The 19,724-nt window shown below is 39.8% G+C and overlaps 1 protein-coding gene across 23 annotated transcripts in view; it reads left to right on the forward strand.

Annotated features, from left to right (window-relative positions):
* The first annotated feature begins 805 nt into the window (after positions 1 to 805).
* LOC118222949 overlaps positions 806 to 19,724 on the forward strand; it is a 69,980-nt gene continuing 51,061 nt past the window's right edge. For 21 of the 23 annotated variants that reach the window (XM_035408921.1, XM_035408924.1, XM_035408926.1 and 18 more), the window contains exons 1-7: positions 806 to 1,037; positions 1,189 to 1,518; positions 1,752 to 2,039; positions 2,247 to 2,345; positions 9,865 to 10,176; positions 10,338 to 10,598; positions 12,263 to 12,589. In XM_035408921.1, the coding sequence (XP_035264812.1) occupies positions 821 to 1,037; positions 1,189 to 1,518; positions 1,752 to 2,039; positions 2,247 to 2,345; positions 9,865 to 10,176; positions 10,338 to 10,598; positions 12,263 to 12,589 (1,834 nt within the window). In that variant the 5' untranslated portion in view covers positions 806 to 820. Of the gene's footprint in view, positions 1,038 to 1,188; positions 1,519 to 1,751; positions 2,040 to 2,246; positions 2,346 to 4,398; positions 4,580 to 9,864; positions 10,177 to 10,337; positions 10,599 to 12,262; positions 12,590 to 19,724 lie in introns of those variants that run through there. The other 2 variants (XM_035408937.1, XM_035408935.1) reach the window with 2 other exon arrangements.

The raw sequence follows: 19,724 nt of genomic DNA on the forward strand, positions 1-19,724 counted from the left end.
CGGGATCGCCATATCTGCACTCATCAAAAATAACCAAATCAACGCAAACGCAAAAGTAAGAAAAGGTAAAGAAAACGAATGCACGCCTGCATTATAAGAGTGTAGCATATTTCACAAAAGGGAAAAAGCGATCACCTTACATACCAACCATACAATAGCAGGCAGCAGACAATGAATGGATACCCATAGGTAACACCTAGTATAAAAACTGATCAGAGATGATGCACATATACACTATAAGAGTTAAAATATAACCTTATCTCCTGTGAGCACAGTACGCCCACCGACATTAGCTTAATTAATCTCCGTCTTCCATAAATTAATGTTCCTGCACTCGCCCGTCACGTTCGTCCCAGATACGTTCCAATGTACAAATGAGCGCTACTGGCATAACCTTTATGGCCAAGCCACCGTAGAAAGTGTTAATTTAATAACACTGCCAAAGTGAAACTAAAAGTATTTACAACATACCTCAAGTCTAGTTATCAACGGTGCCGTCTTGTGGATGACCATCGGTAATATGTTGAGATCTCGCGAGGATTCGTTTTCCTTCTTCTTCTTCGTCTTCAGTTTTTGGCGATTCCACATTAACATGAGTGAATTACCACCACCTACTGGGCTGGAGTAATAATTATAATTATATATACTGAAGTAAAAACAAAAAAAGAAAATAATAATAATAATCATATAGCCCCGTGACGTTTACTCATGAGTTCCAATGTCCCATTCAGTTCCGTACGCCCCAACCTCATCCTGGATATCATGGATTCCTCCTTATTATCCCTTCCAGATACCCCCCCCCCCTTCCCCACCTGTCTCTATGTTAGATAAAGGTGTCGACCCCGGCTCTCCCTGCCCCACACTACACTGGGAAAAAGAAGGAACTCGCACTTCTAACACCACCCTTTTCCACAAAAACGCAGCCCACATCATCATCCACAGCGCTGATGAACACAGCGAGGGAAGGTACAGCTGCTCGCTCGAGCAGAACGGACTGCTTCTACACAACGTTAGCAATACGCTCTCCGTCAGGAAAGGTGAGGGCGACGAATTATTCTTCCCTTATCCTGATGTTTTTTTTAACGAATCTTCTCAAATGTAAAACCGCACAGTACTTAACCATTTTTTTCCACAGCTGTCCAAATATCGGTGGCTTTTCTAACGGCTTCTGCGTGCTTCATTTTTCAGATACGTATCATACCTCGTATAACCTGTACAGAGACAGCTCTGACAGCACCGAAGTCGTGTTCGTCTGCGCGTCTCCGAGCCACCACAGAACAGCTAGGTGGGCCTGGGTGCCATTTTTTGAAGGAAAAACAAAAACTCTGGCAACAGCTGGGAAGGATGGAAAGGTCAGGATTTCTACGGGGATTGACGGAGAGAGGTTCTCGTCGGATGGTTACGACGGAATACTTTTCCCCTTGAGGATATCGCCGGTGATGTTTCAAGACGCTGGAAGATATTCATGCTATGTGGATAACAGCTATTTCAGCTATATAACACTGATAACTCTTCAGGGTAAGAGGAGTCTTTGGGGTCCGAAAACGCGGGAAGATTGAAAGCTGTAGGCTACTTACTCTTGTCATGTCCAAAGCATGTAATCGATGAATGTCTGTAATTGAATGTCTGTTGTTAATTAAAAATAATTCTAGAAAAAAATAAGAGATTACTTCTTGAATTAATTGCAGGAGGATGGGTTTACAAATAATCAAAAACAATTCTCTTGTGTGTGTCTGCGTGTGTCTGTGTAGTGTCAGCAGAGCCCCCTGGTGGTCTGTCCAGGAATCGGTCAGTTGTGCTGAACTGTGAGATATCACACGTGATCGGCTCTGTGACCCTGGCCTGGCTCCGGTTGAAGGGGGGCAGGGGGGAACTCGTAAAGCAGGAGGTCCTGAGTGAGGGGCACCCAGAAAAGATGCTCAGTCTCACCCTGCCCATTCTGAGCAGAGACCAGCTGCACTGGGCCTGTGCGGTGTTCACAGAGAGCATGCTCAGAGCACAGGTCCCCCTGCACCTTAGGCCACTGTCAGCACAGCCAGGTAGTGACACCTTCTGACCACACCTTCCTCACCCACTGCACAACCTTCAACATGAGTATTCAACACAGCCAACATGGTCTGAGACTTAAGATGGCCTTAAGGCCTTAAGACACTGCAGTTTGAATCGGAGAACAGACTACGTTAGACACATTGAATCTGATAACAGGCTACATCAGACTCAGTAACCATATGTTCTCTCTCACACAGGATGGAGCACTGAGACAGTGGTCAGGGTGGTGATTGTAGTGCTGGCCACCCTGGGGATGCTAAAGGTTCTTATGTGGTACTGCAGGAGACGCCCAGCAAGTAAGCAGACTAGCACTGGGACACAATAGCCAAGTGCTATTGTGCTATTTTTCAGTTTTGAATGAAGACAGGGGCCCCTGATACTAAAACCAACTGTTAAAAGTATCAATCTAAATGGATACCCATCGGCTGTTTGGAAGGTGCTAAGTAGAGTAATTATGTACCCTCATCACTTGTCAGATATGCCACACTGTACACCTTAAGGCTTTAAGCCAAAGTAAGACAAGAGTAGTAGTGGCATATGAATTCATAGTTCTTTATTTGTTCTGGTTGCTCTCAATGAGCAACACAGGAACTCTCTATGAGCAACACAGGAACTCACACACCAAGATCAAAATAAGCACCTTCAAAAAGGCAGAGATCGGAAAGACAAACTTTGTGTCGTGTCCAGTTTGATGTTTGTTGCTATACCTAGTATTTATGAGTAATTTTAAAAATAACCTGTGTCTGTCTTCCTTCTGAAAGATTCTCTGACTCCACTGTTATTTATCAAAGTCTTCAATTTAATGTACATATATATATATATATATATATATATTTTTTTATTTTTTTATTTTTTATTTGTATTGCGCTTTTTACAAAGGGCATTGTCACAGAGCACCTTTACAGAGATATGGGCCTGAACCCTAACGTTTGACTATTACTACAGGTACATCTGCTGCTCCTGAAAAAAATGCAGAAAAAAACAGTTTTATTTTAGATTGCTGCCAATTCATGTAGTTTTTGTATCCTTTCTATAATTGTTTTTAATGTTTGGTATCTGTATAATTCCTGGTTGTTTTAACTCTTTATTCTTGATGCTTTTGTTAGTTTATTTTCTCTTGGTTGGAAATAGCTCCGCATACCCTCTACAAAAAGCACTATCAAAATAAAGCATCTTACTCATTTTCTGTCTGTTTTTCTGCTACGCTTTTGTTCTGTGAAATGAACTGCAAACAGAAATATCCAGACATTAATAACATTCGCTCACTGGCCAAAAGTATGTGGACATCTGACATCCATCTTCTCATCCAAAATTATGCACATTAATATGAAGTTGGTCCACCCTTTGCTGCTATAACATCCTCTACTCTTCTGGGAAGGCTTTATACTAGATGTTGGAGCATTGCTGCAGGAATTTGCTTCCATTCAGGCAGAAGAGCATTAATGAAGTCGGGCACTGATTGGGCGATTGGGCCTGGCTCGCAGTTGGCTTTCCAACTGATCTAAAAGGTGTTGGGTGGGGTTGATGTCAGGGCTCTGTGCAGGCCAGTCAAGTTCTTCCAAACCGTTCTCTACAAAACCATTTCTATATGGACCTCAATGTGTGCCTGGGAGCATTGTCATGCTGAAACAGGAAAGGGCCTAAATTTGGACTAAACAATTTGGCAACTAAAAGGGACTAAATTTTTTTGTGTCTTATTTGTGAACATTTCACTCCCAATTAATATTAAAATACTGTATCATGTTTTTGAAAAAAGATCATTTTATAATCTGAATTAAAGGTGTTAAATGCCACAAGACACTATTGACATGTCCAGCAAGTTTGTGCGGAATGTTCCAGAATACAGCTGTGATAAGTTCAGTGTGTAACTGAAGGGTGAACCAGTGCATTTTGTAAGTAAAAAGCACCACGGTTTATTAATAACTGAGAATGCAGAGTCTCTAAAAGCGCTTTTCCTTTCTGAAACTATGCAGTCCCCACCTTACTGCGGACCTGGTTGAGCTATTAGTAGATTTCCCTTTAACAGGCGTAAAATATGTGACTAGAATGTTCATCACTGAACAGGCTAATGATGATGTAATGATCACCTCTGGCAGTTGAAAGCAACGGAGTTTTTATTTATTTATTTATTTTTACAAAGGTAGTGAGAACAGGAGGACCTGACTATTTAGAATTGTATAAACAAGACAAATGACTGCAATTTTCTCAGTGTTTTCCCAGCTCAGCCAGTTGTGATTTCTTAGGACATAGCAGTGGTGACGGCTATTTGGCCTTCTGTCCAGACTCTTAAGGGTTTATTTGCACACAGACTCAAGGCATCTCAGTGTGGTTTTGCTTGCTCGCACCCAGCTTGTCAGGCAATGTGTCAGATGAGGTACTTCCTTTTTGTTCAGGCGTTTCCTGTAAAGTATACCTTGTACAAAGGTTAGACATCAGTAAAAAGGTCTACATAGAACATAAGCCATGGCAATGGTACTGTTGTGGACCCTGTTGTGGATATCAGTATGCTGTCACAGACTTTCAGCTAAGGGTGAGTCCCTCTTTCTGCCTTAATTATACATTTCTTTATTTATAAATCTCAAAAATGTAAACTAATGTATGATGATCAATATCATAATTGACAATTTTTTTCATTGATTTTACTAAAGAAAACAACTATATTTCAATCACACGGGAAGACATGGGAAAGAAAAAAATAATGTTTAAAAAAAACGAATCAGTTTGTTTGAAAAACAGTCTTACTTATAAGGGAAGGATGGGGTGACACAGATTTGTACCATTACAATAAAAGATCCACAAGCACCGTAATGTTTTAAAAAACAATTTAAAAAACATTAAAAAAATTTTTTTTGCTCTGTTGGCTCTTGGTGATTTATAAGCTCACCAGGGCTTTCTTTCTTCTTAACGATGTTCCAAACAGTTGGTTGTGGTTAGCATAAGGTGTTTTTCTTTGTATTTCTCAGCCTCATAATGGCTTCCTTGACTTTCACTGGCACAACTATTGCCCTCATTTTGACAAATGCCAGTAACAGACTCCAGAGGCAATCAAAGGCAAGAACCAAGACAAGATACTGAAAGCTGTATTATATCTCATAAAAAACACGTTTTCAACATACAAAAATGCCAAGTTACTAAAAAGTATTGATATCAAAATGACGCCAAGTTACGATACTACAAACAATATAGGCTATCTTGCCTCACCGAAATGACATAAGATGTATCTCAAAGCAATGCTACCCAATATTTCCTCAGTTCTTTCAAGTCACTTGGCCCTGTGTTTTCTAATCTTACCATTTCACAATGTCATGCAAACTTTCTGTCAGATCAAAGAGACAAATATTTCGAATTGCCTCATGGAACACATTGAACATTGTACATTGTACATTGAAATTAATGTATAAATTCATTAATGTACAGAACTGCTGCTGAGCAACGACAGGAAGCACATTTCTCCAGAAAACATGTTTATACTTGCTTCTGAACTGAATTTGAGTACATGTGCAACTTATTGTATATTTGCTACGTACAATAAATAGCCTACTGCATGTAAAACACATATTGTACATACATACATAGAGAACTTCTTTATCCGCATGGGGACATTTCCCTGGCAGCATCTTACATTCACATTCACGAACACACTTGTACCAAGAAACATACCTTCATTCACGCAACAGAAAGCCTGGGCAGCGAAATACATAGGCCTACATACCAATACAAATTGGACATACACACACCTATTCAATCAATCTTGACTGTGAGAGAGCCATCCACACATATATTTGCCCTGTTCATGTAGTGCATGCTTATACACAGGGCCAAGTGACTTGAAAGAACTGAGGAAATATTGGGTAGCATTGCTTTGAGATACATCTTATGTCATTTCGGTGAGGCAAGATAGCCTATATTGTTTGTAGTATCGTAACTTGGCGTCATTTTGATATCAATACTTTTTAGTAACTTGGCATTTTTGTACGTTGAAAACGTGTTTTTTATGAGATTTCAATGTACAATGTACAATGTTCAATGTGTTCCATGAGGCAATTCGAAATATTTGTCTCTTTGATCTGACAGAAAGTTTGCATGACATTGTGAAATGGTAAGATTAGAAAACACAGGGCCAAGTGACTTGAAAGAACTGAGGAAATATTGGGTAGCATTGCTTTGAGATACATCTTATGTCATTTCGGTGAGGCAAGATAGCCTATATTGTTTGTAGTATCGTAACTTGGCGTCATTTTGATATCAATACTTTTTAGTAACTTGGCATTTTTGTACGTTGAAAACGTGTTTTTTATGAGATATCAGTTCTTTTTGCAAAGCGTTTTATTATGAGAGTGAGAAATGCGACCCTGCAAGAAACGGTTGTGGATTATGGCTATCGTTGTGTGAATCTGTACAGTCTGATGAGCGTGTACCGTTCAGCAGTTTCGGTTTGCTATATATGTAAAACAGTGGCTGTGAGAAAGGATGCAGTGGCGTAAGCGTAAACGTATCAGAAACGCAGATGGACTATGGTATGTACTCACGGATTTGACGTCCATCCAACGAGCCTTGACTGACAAAGTAATCAACACGCCCGTAGAATTATAACTCCCTAGGTCGCAACTTGTGTAGCCTTCTGTCCTGCTCCGTTGTCTGTTATTTCGTGGAGATGCACTATTAGTGTTTGTAAGGTTTATCCTTCTGTCCTGCTCCATTGTCTGTTATTTCGTGGAGATGCACTTTTAGTGTTTGTAAGGTTTATAAGGCATTTTGATAGGCTAATCTGCAGGTAGGAATCCTCTTCGCCGTTTTGCTAAACTAGAACCGGAAAACATGATAGTGGAGAATAGGAGCAGACGCATATGTCCCAGCAGGCTTTGCATATGAGAGAATAACAACAGTGTGAGAGAAATTAAAATGAAATTACGAAATTCCGTAGTTGAAACAATATGTTTTTAGCAGAATGGGCATGTAGGTGAAGGTTGACATGATCACGGAGTATAGTGTGAAGTAAATGGAGTGACCATGAGCGAGCTTATATTCCTTATCAAATGGTATATATAACAGTCGGTATTGAATGTTAGTTGTGGAGGGTGAAATAACATTGCACACATTATTTGCCTGTAATATAATCTATTGCACGAATGTGTTTTTCTCATGTTCAGTGCTAGTAGTTATACTTATGAGTGAATCATGATTTTAAATGTAATGTTTTAATGCGGAGTTGCAGAACGTACATACGTAGTAATTGTGTGTAGCCTATGTGGCTAGATAGAGAACAGGGTGAGGTAACAGGAATGTAGAAACGTGGCGTTTGCTGATATTAAGGTTTTGTACGGTAGCCAAGTGAAGAAATATAGTTAGTAGAAATGGCACAGTGGTCAACTGGTGTAACTTTTAAATAAAAAGAATACATTTGCGTCATGAAATGCATATGGGTGGCCGTGAGTGAGTGAGGTTTACCAGTGTGTGACTTCGTTAGCTAATGCCATAGCTATGCAATGCGTGAAATATCATTAGCGAACCTGCCGGTGGTTTTAAAGAAGAACACAAGCCAGTAAGCACAGAAGAGCTTCCGTTGAATCCATATGGTTTAGCAATATTGTAGCCGGTCAATAACTGAACGTACAGACGGTAAGTCATAATGCATATATCTTAGCAATATTGTAGCCGGTTAATAACTGAACGGTGAACGGCGGGTAGAAATTGTGCAAAAGCAATTATTAAGAAGTAGTAGACAATTATTAGTGAGGGTCGAAGCAAGTTAAAGAAACGTGTTCCAAGCTGGGCTTGAACATACGACCCAGTGTTCCCAAGCCTGTAACCTTACCCACTAGGCCACGGATGGATTAGTTGTTCAAACTGCGGAGTTGCAGAATGTACATAAGTAGTAATTGTTTGTAGCGTATGTGGCTAGATAGAGAACAGAGCGAGGTAACATGAATGTAGAAATAGAAACGTGGCGTTTGCTGATATGAAAGTTTTGTACGGTAGCCAAGTGAAGAAATATAGTTAATAGAAATGGCACAGTGGTGAACTGGTGTAACTTTTTAATGAAAGGAATACATTTGCCGTGACTTCGTTAGCTAATGCCATAGCTACGCAATGCGTGAAATATCATTAGCAAACCTGCCGGTGGTTTTAAAGAACACAGGCCAGTAAGCACAGAAGAGCTCCCGTTGAATCCATGTGGCTTAGCAATATTGTAGCCGGTTAATAACTGAACGGTGAACGGCGGGTAAATATGGTGCAAAAGCAATAATTGATAAGTAGGCTAGTAGACAATTATTAGTGAGGGTTGAAGCAGGTTGAAGAAAGGTGTTTCAAGCTGGGCTTGAACCTACGACCCCATGTTCCCAAGACTTTAACCTTACCCACTAGGCCACAGGCGGACTAGCTGTTTGAACGGGAAATGTTTCAGAATAAAAATGTATGGGTATTTTGCGTGTGTATGCGCGTTTTTGATTGGGTCGTGTAGGGCAGATTTGGCTGGTGTCAGTGAAATGTCCAATGGGGAGACATGTTGTTAGTGGGATAGGCGGCAGGAAAAATAAGAATGAGAAGAAGAAGAAAGAGAAGAAGAAGAAGGAGAAAACGCAAAATCCCCTTAGTTTGGGGCTTTATTGTGTGGACATGTGAAGTTGTTTATGAATTCTGTCTGTTGAAATGGGGTCAGAATGTACAGAATTTAATGTTTTTAAGGGCTGAGTGTCTGTGGCTGTTGTGGTTATTTCTGTGGGGAACCCTGAAAAGTGCCAAACTCTCGGTGCTGTATAGGTATGGGGGCATGCCCCCGCCAAGGCGTAACTTGGCGGGATGGCATACCTGCCATCCCAATACCTGCACTAGAGAAGCAACTGAACACTCCTGACTAATCAGAAACTCTTGTGAAGCTTAATTCTGTTTACAAAAATATGTTGTAAATTCTACATTCTGAAACCAAAATGTATAGGAACCAAATAAAAATATTTAAAAATTCATGGTGCTCACCGTGTAATTTTATGCACCAATGCCAAGCAGGTACTCAGATGCTTTAAATGTGAAATTCTAATTTCAAATAATTAATTATAATGTTATTAAAATATTATTAAATCAGAATATATTCAGGGCTATATGAAAATTCATGAAGTTAAATGGACTCCATTTATATAGCGCTTTACAATTGATGCCTCTCATTCGCCAGAGCAGTTAGGGGTTAGGGGTTAGGTGTCTTGCTCAAGGACACTTCGACACGCCCAGGGCGGGGTTTGAACCGGCAACCCTCCGACTGCCAGACAATCGGTCTTACCTCCTGAGCTATGTCGCCCCATAAGTTGTTTTATAAAGTTACTTTATAGTCAAAAGACTTCCAGTTACTCCATACCCTAACTAACCACAATCGTGCGTGAAACATTTGAATGGAAAATTATATAATACAAAACATTAACAGAAGCTAAAGGTGTTAATTTATGATTACGAGCACAGCAAACAGTTCTAATTTCAAGCTATTTATGTTTTGCCAGCTTTCCACTACAGTAAGTAACACCACAAAAGAGAATAACTTGGTATTATGCCACAACCACATTGAGGACAAAAAAAAAAAAAAAGTAATGATGCAGATCTTGCGTCTAAAACCATGACTATAACCAGTACAAGCAATACTTTCCCATCCCAGTGTAACATATAGCAAAAATATTAATCAGAGCTGCAAGGATTACATTTTTATCTCCATTTATAAATCTAAGTTTAACTTTAATGAACTAACTGCAATTCCCCTCCATCCTGAAAAGCAATATTATGTCTTGTGCTCAGTAGTATTTCTGTATTTGGTATATTTTTCTCTTTCTGCAGTGTTGGTACAGTACAAATACTGCCTTTCTGGCGAGATACAGGGGGTCTCTCTACAAGCCCCTGCTGAGACCAACGGGACAGAATTCATCTGGGAGTGGACGTCACATGATGGAAGCTACACAAACACTCGGATAATAACTATACAGTCCGATGGAAATTATTGGTGGGAATTTAAGAAGGCGTCTATTACAAAACAAGGGAAGTATGACATTTATCTGGAACCGGAGTTAGAAGATGGAGGAATTTTTACTTTTATTCAAACTAAACCTGAGAAAGTAAGCTTGGCCCAGGTTGAAGTGTTCGCTGTAAAAGGTAAATTCACTCTTATATGTTGTTTGTCAAATTCCCAACACAGACTTGGAGGACTGTATTTTGGTTTAAATTCAATTACTGGTTTTGAGATGTTGCCCTCTCAATGATTTGATGAAAAGGTTGACAGTATTCTCAAAATCAATTGCTCTTTGCTCCTGCAGTGGAACGATCTCACTGGTCCAGTGTAAAAGAAGGTTCTGATGTGATCAGGAGCTGTGAAGTATCGCACCTTCCAGATTCAGCTACACTGGACTGGGAAAGGGACAGAGAACCTACTGCTAACACAACGCTGATCTACAACAACACTGCCCACATCATCATCCACAGTGCTGACCGATACAGTGAGGGAACGTATAACTGTACACTCAGATGGAACGGAGCACTTATTTTCAGCATTCCTAAACCACTTAAAGTCTCCAAGGGTATGTTAGTATGGATATGGTTTTCACTGGAGTTATAACCTTTCTTCATAAGCGAACCAGTAAAGCATCTCATTCATTAAATTAAAGATAAATCCGAATAATGCATTCCTAACCATTTTAAGACTCCAATATGATAGATGTGTAATTACATATTAAGTTGGAAATCTTGGGCCTCCATATTTGAAAAGGCTCGGCAGAAGTACTATTCACAGTTTAACACTGTATAACAATTAGGGCTGTCAAAGGTTTTACACATTTTACAAACACAATTTTTTGTGTATCAGACTACCAAAGTTCAGGGGCTGAAGGTAAATTATCCTGGCCCTGGATAAACAAGGTTCACAAAAAATAATCTGACTGAGATTATTATATTTTTCTGTTGACCTTCAGTGGTTTGTAATGTGAACAGATACAGAGTAAGTAGGCAGGTAGTTATGTTGTCAGTTTGCAAACTATTTTAGTCTGTACAAATGGAACAGATGCATACATGTATACTCCAGTATATACCTGGACTACCAGAAATTTGGGCTGAGTTGCCAATTTGGTTGCTTGGCAACCTAAAGGAAATAAAATAATATTTGGTTCAACAGCCCTGTGTGATAACCTGTGTTTGTAATCATGCACCAGAGCAGACGTTTGTAGGGTTGCCGAGCAACTGAAGGGCTGCTGGGTGGCTCATTCAGCTACAGCACCACTCTGTGGTACATGGATGACCCCCAAGGTCACGGATCGAATCTGGACCGTGCCAGTGCAGAAGGTTCAGTCAGTTAGGGGTCTGTGTTTCATTGCTCTCTAGCGCCCCCCACTGTTGGGGCGAGTGTTTGTGGACTGCATGCCATAGCCGCATATGAGACGTGTTCCTTTGACTCAGCTAATGTGAGCTGTAGGCTGGGGAGTGAGAACAAGCAGGCTGGAGACACCACGAGTGAGGGATTGAGCGGCTGTATAGTAATGGGGGATTCAGAATTAGGGTGGGAATTGGATATGCTCAGCCCCATGTTTGGTGCCAAATTGGACAAGAAAAAGAAAAAAATACCAGCTACTGTAAAGTCACAACACTTGTATAAAACAATTGATCTATTGAGTATTTTAACATTTTAATGCTAAAATCCCTTCAAACAGTGCATGCATGTTTCCATCTGAAAACACTGGTAGTGTACAAAAAAACAGAAACAATGGAGTAAATAAGTGACAAAATGTAAATGTAAAGTAGAGGCTACCATACTGTAGGAATGACTCACCCATTAAATACATATGACAGTTACTGCTGATGTACAGTACTGTGGTTATAAAAATAAATTAAAAAAGCTATGAAATATACTTCATATATATAGGTCATGCATGTTTTGATTCTTATCTTTTAAAATGTGCCCACAGAAAAATGTATGATCTCACACCTTAAAGGGTTATTTCAGAAAGTAATATACCAGCACGGTATGTTTAGAAACAGACCTGCCAGGCTGCATATAATAGATTTCATGGTGGGAGGTGGGGTATGTATTGTAGGCTATTCTGCAATGAGGCCTGAGTTTTACTCTTCCACCAACTCTCTGTGAGTTCATTTACTTTCACATTTCTTTTACAATTTTTTGCTCACTGTCTATAGCAGTAGCATATGTGCTGACTGTACAGACATACATTCTAACCGCAGCTTTATTCCTCAGGCACAGGTGGCACAAACACTCTGTACAGAGGGAGTTTGAACGGCAGTGAGGTGGTGCTGATCTGCCATTCTCTGATCTCATACGGAAAAGCTTATTGGCAATGGGCGCCATCGTCTGAGACAAATACAATCCTTGTGGCCTCAGCTGATAACAACGAGAATACTTCGATTTCCATGGAGATAGATAAAGAGAGATTCTCATCTGAGCGCTATGATGGATATAATTTCCCTCTGAGAATCACACCAGTGAAGTTTGGAGACAGTGGAATGTACTTCTGTCATTGTGGACCCTACGCGACAGCCACAGTAACGCTGGTAACTGTTCAGGGTAAGTCTGCACTTCAAGTTTAGCTTATGCGGCATGAAATATAATAAATGATGTATTACGGGGCGGCAGTGTAGTATAATGGGTAAGGAGCTGGTCTTGTAACCTAAAGATCACAGGTTCAGTTCCCATGTTGGACACTGCTGTTCTACCCTTGAGCAAGGTACTTAACCTGCATTGCTTCAGTATATATCCAGCTGTATAAACTCTTTGTTATAAATTGTGTAAGTCGCTCTGGATTAGATGCCTGAATTTAATTATTCTTACAAAATTTACAGGACTGAATAAATAACAGTATACTTAAACATGATGATTATTAAAGTAGCATTTTCCTCCAATTTTCTGTATCATGTAATGTAACAGACTAAAGCCATGAGCTAACAGTAAGCAACAGAAGCGCTGATCCCAAATCATGAAGGTAGTGCACCTTATAGAAACTTTATGACTAATAATGGATGCTTTCTGAATAAAAAAAAATTTATGAAAAGTAAATAAATAAATAAAAAACTGAGTTAAAAAAAAATCCATGTGCATGTGCTCTCTCAGTCTCAGCAGTGCCCCCTGCTGGTCTGTCCAGGATCCAGTCAGTCGTGCTGAACTGTGAGATATCACAGGTGATCGGCTCTGTGACCCTGGCCTGGCTCCGGATGAAGGGGGGCAGGGGGGAGCTCGTAAAACAGGAGGTCCTGACTGAAGGGCACCCAAAAAAGATGCTCAGTCTCACCCTGCCCATTCTGAGCACAGACCAGCTGCATTGGGTCTGTGCGGTGTTCACAGAGAGCATGCTCAGAGCACAGGTCCCCCTGCACCTCACACTGCCAGCACTCATCACTGAGCCTGAAGAGCCAAAGCCAGGTACTATCCTCTACCCACAGGCACAGGTTTCATCACAACTGTGGGGAGGCACTACACTACCTTGTCTCTATAGTCAAATTTAAAGTCTCACAAGCATACAAGCTAGTCTAGCAATTAATCCATTGAAAGCCATTGGGGGTGACATGTATCCCTGTCTCCCCCCAAACCTATGCATGTGCTTCCAACCACACCTACTGTATGTAGACTCACTTAAAAGGATAGTTCACTTGTTTAGACCCAGGTCTAAATTTCTCACCACAAATTATGAAATTAATTGGGGTACATGTCGGGCTCAAGACCCCCTAATTTGAGTACACGTACAGTAGCTCATTCTCTGTTAGCCATTCCGTTTTTTATCCAAATAATATTGATTTAATGGGGGTGCCGAATCACCACCTGATGTATCTTTTCCTTTTGTCAGGCAAGTGGTCCAAAACGTCCTAAAAATACAGTTTTTTGCTATGTTGGTACATTATTTGTGGAAGCAAATAAACATATGAGTAAGTGTATTAAAGTTTAATTTATCGAAAATGTGCTTATAAAACAGCTGTCAAGTGGTGATTCTGAGCCCCCATTAAATGAATGTTATTTGGCTAACAAAGCTAACGGCTAACAGAGAGTCACCCCATCATGCCTCCAATTTATAACATAACTCATAGTGAGAAATTCAGCTGATCCTGGTCAAAAAAATGAAATATCCCTCTAAGGCTTAAAATAACTCAACAAAATACACAGATGTCTTAAGATATAAAAGTTTCAATATTAGAACGGATAACAACAGACACACTGAATCTGAGAACAGACTACATCAGACACATTGAATCTGAGAGCAGACTACATCAGACACATTGAAGATGATAACAGACTACATCAGACACATTGAATCTGATAACAGGCTACATCAGACACATTGCATCTGATAACAGGCTACATCAGACACATTGAATCTGAGAGCAGACTACATCAGACATATTGAATCTGAGAGCAGACTACATCAGACACATTGAATCTGATAACAGACTACATCAGACACATTGAATCTGATAACAGGCTATATCAGACACATTGCATCTGATAACAGGCTACATCAGACACATTGCACCTGATAACAGGCTACATCAGACTCAGGAACCAAATGTTCTCTCTCACACAGGATGGAGCACTGAGACAGTGGTCAGGGTGGTGATTGTAGTGCTGGCCACCCTGGGGATGCTAAAGGTTCTTGTGTGGTACTGCAGGAGACGCCCAGCAAGTAAGCACACTAGCACTGGCACACAATAGCCAAGTGCTCAACATTTTCCAGTTTTCAACTCTTCAAAGTATCTTATGACAGGACATATTCTTTGCCCTCTTTTTTCTTAAGTTTACAAAAATCAACAGACTGTGGTCGCATGTTGGTTAAATAGCATAAATGTTTGAATACGTTAGAATGCTGTTAGACATGTTGGAAGATGAAAAGGTAAATAAGCATCATTAATCATCCAAAAAAAATCTCTGAATAAAATCAAATCCAGGAAAATATAGCACTAACGATTACACACAAAGCCACCAACTCTAAATTACAGTTTGTGAGTATTAACGTCAAAGCAGCGGTGATAAGACTAAAGTGTCTGATAAGCATTCACAGAAAACAACAAACTGCTTGTGCATTTTAACAGATCGCGTTACTGAATCGTGAGTTCTTTGGCTATTAGATGTGCCTCACTGTTGACCCTACAGTGAACAGGATTCAGTAGTAGAACTTCCAGTGTGCTTTTACTTAAATGTGCATTGTTCAGCCTTGGTCCTGAACGATAATACTTAGCAAGCATTCGGTGAGAAAACACACTGTAGTGCACATCTTTAAGGCTTTATGCCGAATTAAGACAAGAGTGGCAGAGGCACGCACATCTGTATTCCTTAATTAGGGCAGGTCTGGAACCAAACAGCAATCAAAGCTACAACGAGTCAATTTGAGCAAAAGTTGCCACTTCCATGTTCCCGCAAAAACAGCGTTTGATAAAGACTGAACACTTTCCCATTTCCACCTTTGCAGGTGAGCTTGACAACCAAGAGTCAGCACAGCCTGAGGAGTGATTATATCAGCAAAGCCCTAGAGGACCAATGCAATGGAGAACTTCCCTCCTACAGTTTGTACAGCTCCCACTGATGCCTATAAATACGTCTTCAAGCTGTGCAGAATTTAGCCTTCAAAAAGGAAGAGAACAGATAGGACCGTATTTCAATTTTAATAAAACATAAAGGGCATATTGTAAAATGTGAAATATTTTAATTTTAAAGAACTATTATTAGCGCTTGTCAAATATATAACAGACACAACCATCTCCCATTTCTGCAAAAGGGTTTCAGCCTACAGCTGACTGGCTGATCAACAGGAACCATCAGAACTGTCGTCTCTCCTGATTGATGTGTGTTGCTCTACCAACGCAAAAAGTATTTTTGCATGTGCAACATCCTTTTCTGTCTTCCTACTCAAGGATTCTCAGATTACGTTGTTATTTTTCTAAAACTTACTTTTCTACTGCTTCAAATGGATCTCACAGATGTCTATTGTTAATTATTCCATTTTGCTGAATTTAGCAACATCTGTGGTGACTGGTGGTCAGAAATGTTTGTTTTCACGCACCAAATGCCATAGTTCAAATCTAACTGAAGATACTTCTAGGAGCACGTTGCGTGCGTATTTTTCATAAAAGATTAATCCAGCGGTAGCGTATTTTGGAGAAAGATAGAGACTAGAGACACCCCACCATGTTGTCTGACACAGTAATATTGAGCCACATATCAAACTTAAATTTAACGATGCTTTTTGGAGTTTTGGTCAAGTTCATGTTCCTTTGCGTGTGTCAACACATCTAAATACTTGGCAGGACTGTCGCACCCGACAGCATATGGCATATAAAAGTGCAATTAAGGATTGACACTTTAATTGCTGTATATTATTTACATCTCCCGCTCTTGAAAAATGGCAAAAAAATTTTTTTATTTTAAAATGTTATTTTATATTGCTTTCGGTTCAAATATTTTTGCATTCTTTAGTTATTTTTATGCTCGGGATGTGCACAATACCTACTTGTTTATCGCTTTTTTTAATTTATTCATGATGCTTTTGTGAGTTAATTTTGTTTTAGTTGTAAATAGTTCAGCATACAAATGTCACTGTCAAAATTAAAATGTGTTGATTTGTTGATTTATTTTCTATTTATTTTTCTGTATCTTTACATGTTAAGGAAAATTTGCACATTGTGCTGAAAATTCCATCATGTTGTTTTCTGTCACATCTAAATACTTGGCAGGACTGTCGCACCCGACAGCATATGGCATATAAAAGAGCAATTACAGAATGCAACCACAGTGAAATTATATTGCCACATAAACTTTTAAAGGTTTCAATTTGGGCATTTTTCAATAAGAAAAATTAAGGATTGACACTTTAATTGCTGTATATTATTTACAACTCCCGCTCTTGAAAAATGGCAAAAAAATGTTATTTTAAAATGTTATTTTATATTGCTTTCGGTTCAAATATTTTTGAATTGGTTCTTAGTTATTGGTAATTGGAATTGGTAATTGTAATTGTAATTTAGTTATTTTTATGCTCGGGATGTGCACAATACCTACTTGTTTATTGCTAATTTATTCATGATGCTTTTGTGAGTTAATTTTGTCCTGTTGTAAAGTTGTAAATAGTTCAGCATACAAATGTCACTGTCAAAATAAAAATGTGTTGATTTGTTGATTTATTTTCTATTTATTTTTCTGTTTCTTTACATGATAAGGAAAATTTGCACATTGTGCTGAAAATTCCATCATGTCGTTTTCTATCAGTTACACTTTTCTTTGTGAATTGCACTGCAAATGAATATCCAAACATGAACATCATAGCAAATCGTCCTGCTGGGGTGAAAACTTGCATTGGCATTGAAATATCATTACCCAATTTATAATAACTAATAACAAAACAATAATAAACAGCCTTCTATGTGAGAGGCAAGGAGAGTTTTCAAAATTACATTTCTTTGGGATCCTGGGTTTTCCAATGATTTACATTAAAACTGTGACTGAACAATAACATGTTAGAAGACCACCAGCAACTTCAAAAAGACAATGATTTAAAAGTGCTGAATGGAACATTTGGGCACATTTGAACCCAATAGTGAGATGTGATGGGATGCAGCTGCCCAAAATCAATGAGGCACTGTTAGTGATTCTGTACCTGAAGAGCATTGCAAAGGGTTAACACTGCACTTTCCCTACCTTCAATACATCTCTTTAATCTTCACTTAATGTCACATTCCAACTGGATGCTAATTAAAACAATATTTATGTCTATACTAAACAATTTGTCTACCAATGCAAGTTATAGATAAACACTTATCTCCCTGTAATATTAACATACCAAGCCAGAACAAAGACGGGGCATTCTATAGCCTGAAGTAAAAGTGTTATATGCCACAAGACACTCTAATGAGCACTGTCTGGCTATGGTGGTGTGCTCTTCAGTGTACTCTTCTCTGTTGTTAAGAAGAATACTTTTTATTTTAAATAATAAAGCAGCTGTGAAAGGAACTGCATCATTAATCATTATACGAACCCAAAATAAAACACAGTTAGTGACTGTGACACCGGCAGCACATGCAGTGTTTTCTGGGCCGAATGAAGCATCTCCCCCTGGCCTCTGCCTGCAGTTACCACAGTAATCACACTGTCATGGTTCTGTGTTTCTGTCTCTGTTTTTCCTTGTTAGGCCACCAGATGGCGGCACTTCTGTTTTGTGTCCTGCTCGTTCCCCTGTTAATTGTATTATTGCTTTCAATTATTTTATTATTGTTTCTGATTGTGTCTTGTTGTTCCCACCCTGTCCTGGTTTGATTGTTAATTGTGCCCTCCTGTGTCTTGTTGGTTTTTCAGTTTATTTAAGTTCTTTGTCCGCTTGACTCAGGTGCTGGTCCCTTGTGTTTGTTCCTGATTTGTATGTATCATTTCTTATTTCTGACTGTGTTCCTGCTTGCTGTTGAACCTGCCTGTGTTCTGCTGTGTTTCTGTTCCCTGTGTCTGCTTCCTTTTGATTGTTTTGTTTTGAGTTCCTTTACGTGTTTCCAGGTTCTTTTTTTTTAGTTTTCATTTGTTATTGCCCCTCGTGGCCTTTTGTTTGTTCCCGTTCATTTTTTTGTTATGAGTAAAGTTTTTGTTTCATTCACCTTTGAGTCTCATTTTTTACTGTGCGCTTGGGTCCAACCCGTCAAAACCCTGACACATACCTCTATTCCGAAATAGCTTTGATAAAATAGTTTGTACTTGTTTTTTTGAGCCATTTCCTGTGATGTATACCATTTTGAAAGGCTGGACATCAGTAAAAAGGGCTGTGCAGGGCATCAGCCATGGCAATGGTGACTGCCACACACAGAAAAGCAGTGAAAAGACTGTAGCATGCTGCATGCAAACACAACAATGTACAGCACATGGTAGCCTGCTACATGTAGCAATTAACATGAAAGTCAAATCATGATGAAATAAATAGAAGTACTAGACAAACAGGAAAAACTTAAGTATGCAGGGTATTGGTCTAAACACCATGCATGCATTGTTGGTTGTTAGGTCATGGTTAAAGGACAGCCATGACCTAAGTGTACTGGCAAAGGAGTGACGTGATGGGCAAGTTTGTATGGTGTGATGCAGGGCTGGGAGTGGCTACTGATCATGTGGCGAACAGACAGGAAAATCAAAAATGTTCTGCTGTTTATTGCCTATAGGACCCAGCAGAATCCTCCAGCAAACAAGAAAAAATGCCACTCTGGCAACCAAACGCTTCTCAGGCAAAATAATAACAAAACTCAGACGCAACAACTTACACCCAACACAGTCCATCACACCATTCCCCCTAAGCTCTCTCCTTTAGGCCTGAGCACCAGGCCTTTTATTAGGCCCAATTATCAGGTAATAGGCCACAGCTGTAGTGACTACAGTACAGCACTGATGTGTCCATATCTGTGTGTGGGGCTGGTGCTGCCCCCTAGTGGACAGCAGCACCCCAACTCCCTTCCTGGCACCACAGTGGCTAGTGGCAGTGTGGCTAGAACTGTGAGGTGCTTTTCCTTCCTGAGTGCAGTGGGTAGCACTGTCGCCACAGAGCAAGAAGGTTGTGGGTTCAAATCTCGGCTTGGTGTGGAGTTTGCATGTTCTCCCCGTGTCCACGTGGGTTTCATCTGGGTACTCCAGTTTCCTCCTACAGTCCAAAGACATGCAGGTAGGCCAGTTGGAGACTCCAAATTGCCCATAGGTA

The sequence above is a fragment of the Anguilla anguilla genome, chromosome 3, assembly GCF_013347855.1.
Source record: "Anguilla anguilla isolate fAngAng1 chromosome 3, fAngAng1.pri, whole genome shotgun sequence".
In the NCBI taxonomy this organism is placed as follows: domain Eukaryota; kingdom Metazoa; phylum Chordata; class Actinopteri; order Anguilliformes; family Anguillidae; genus Anguilla; species Anguilla anguilla.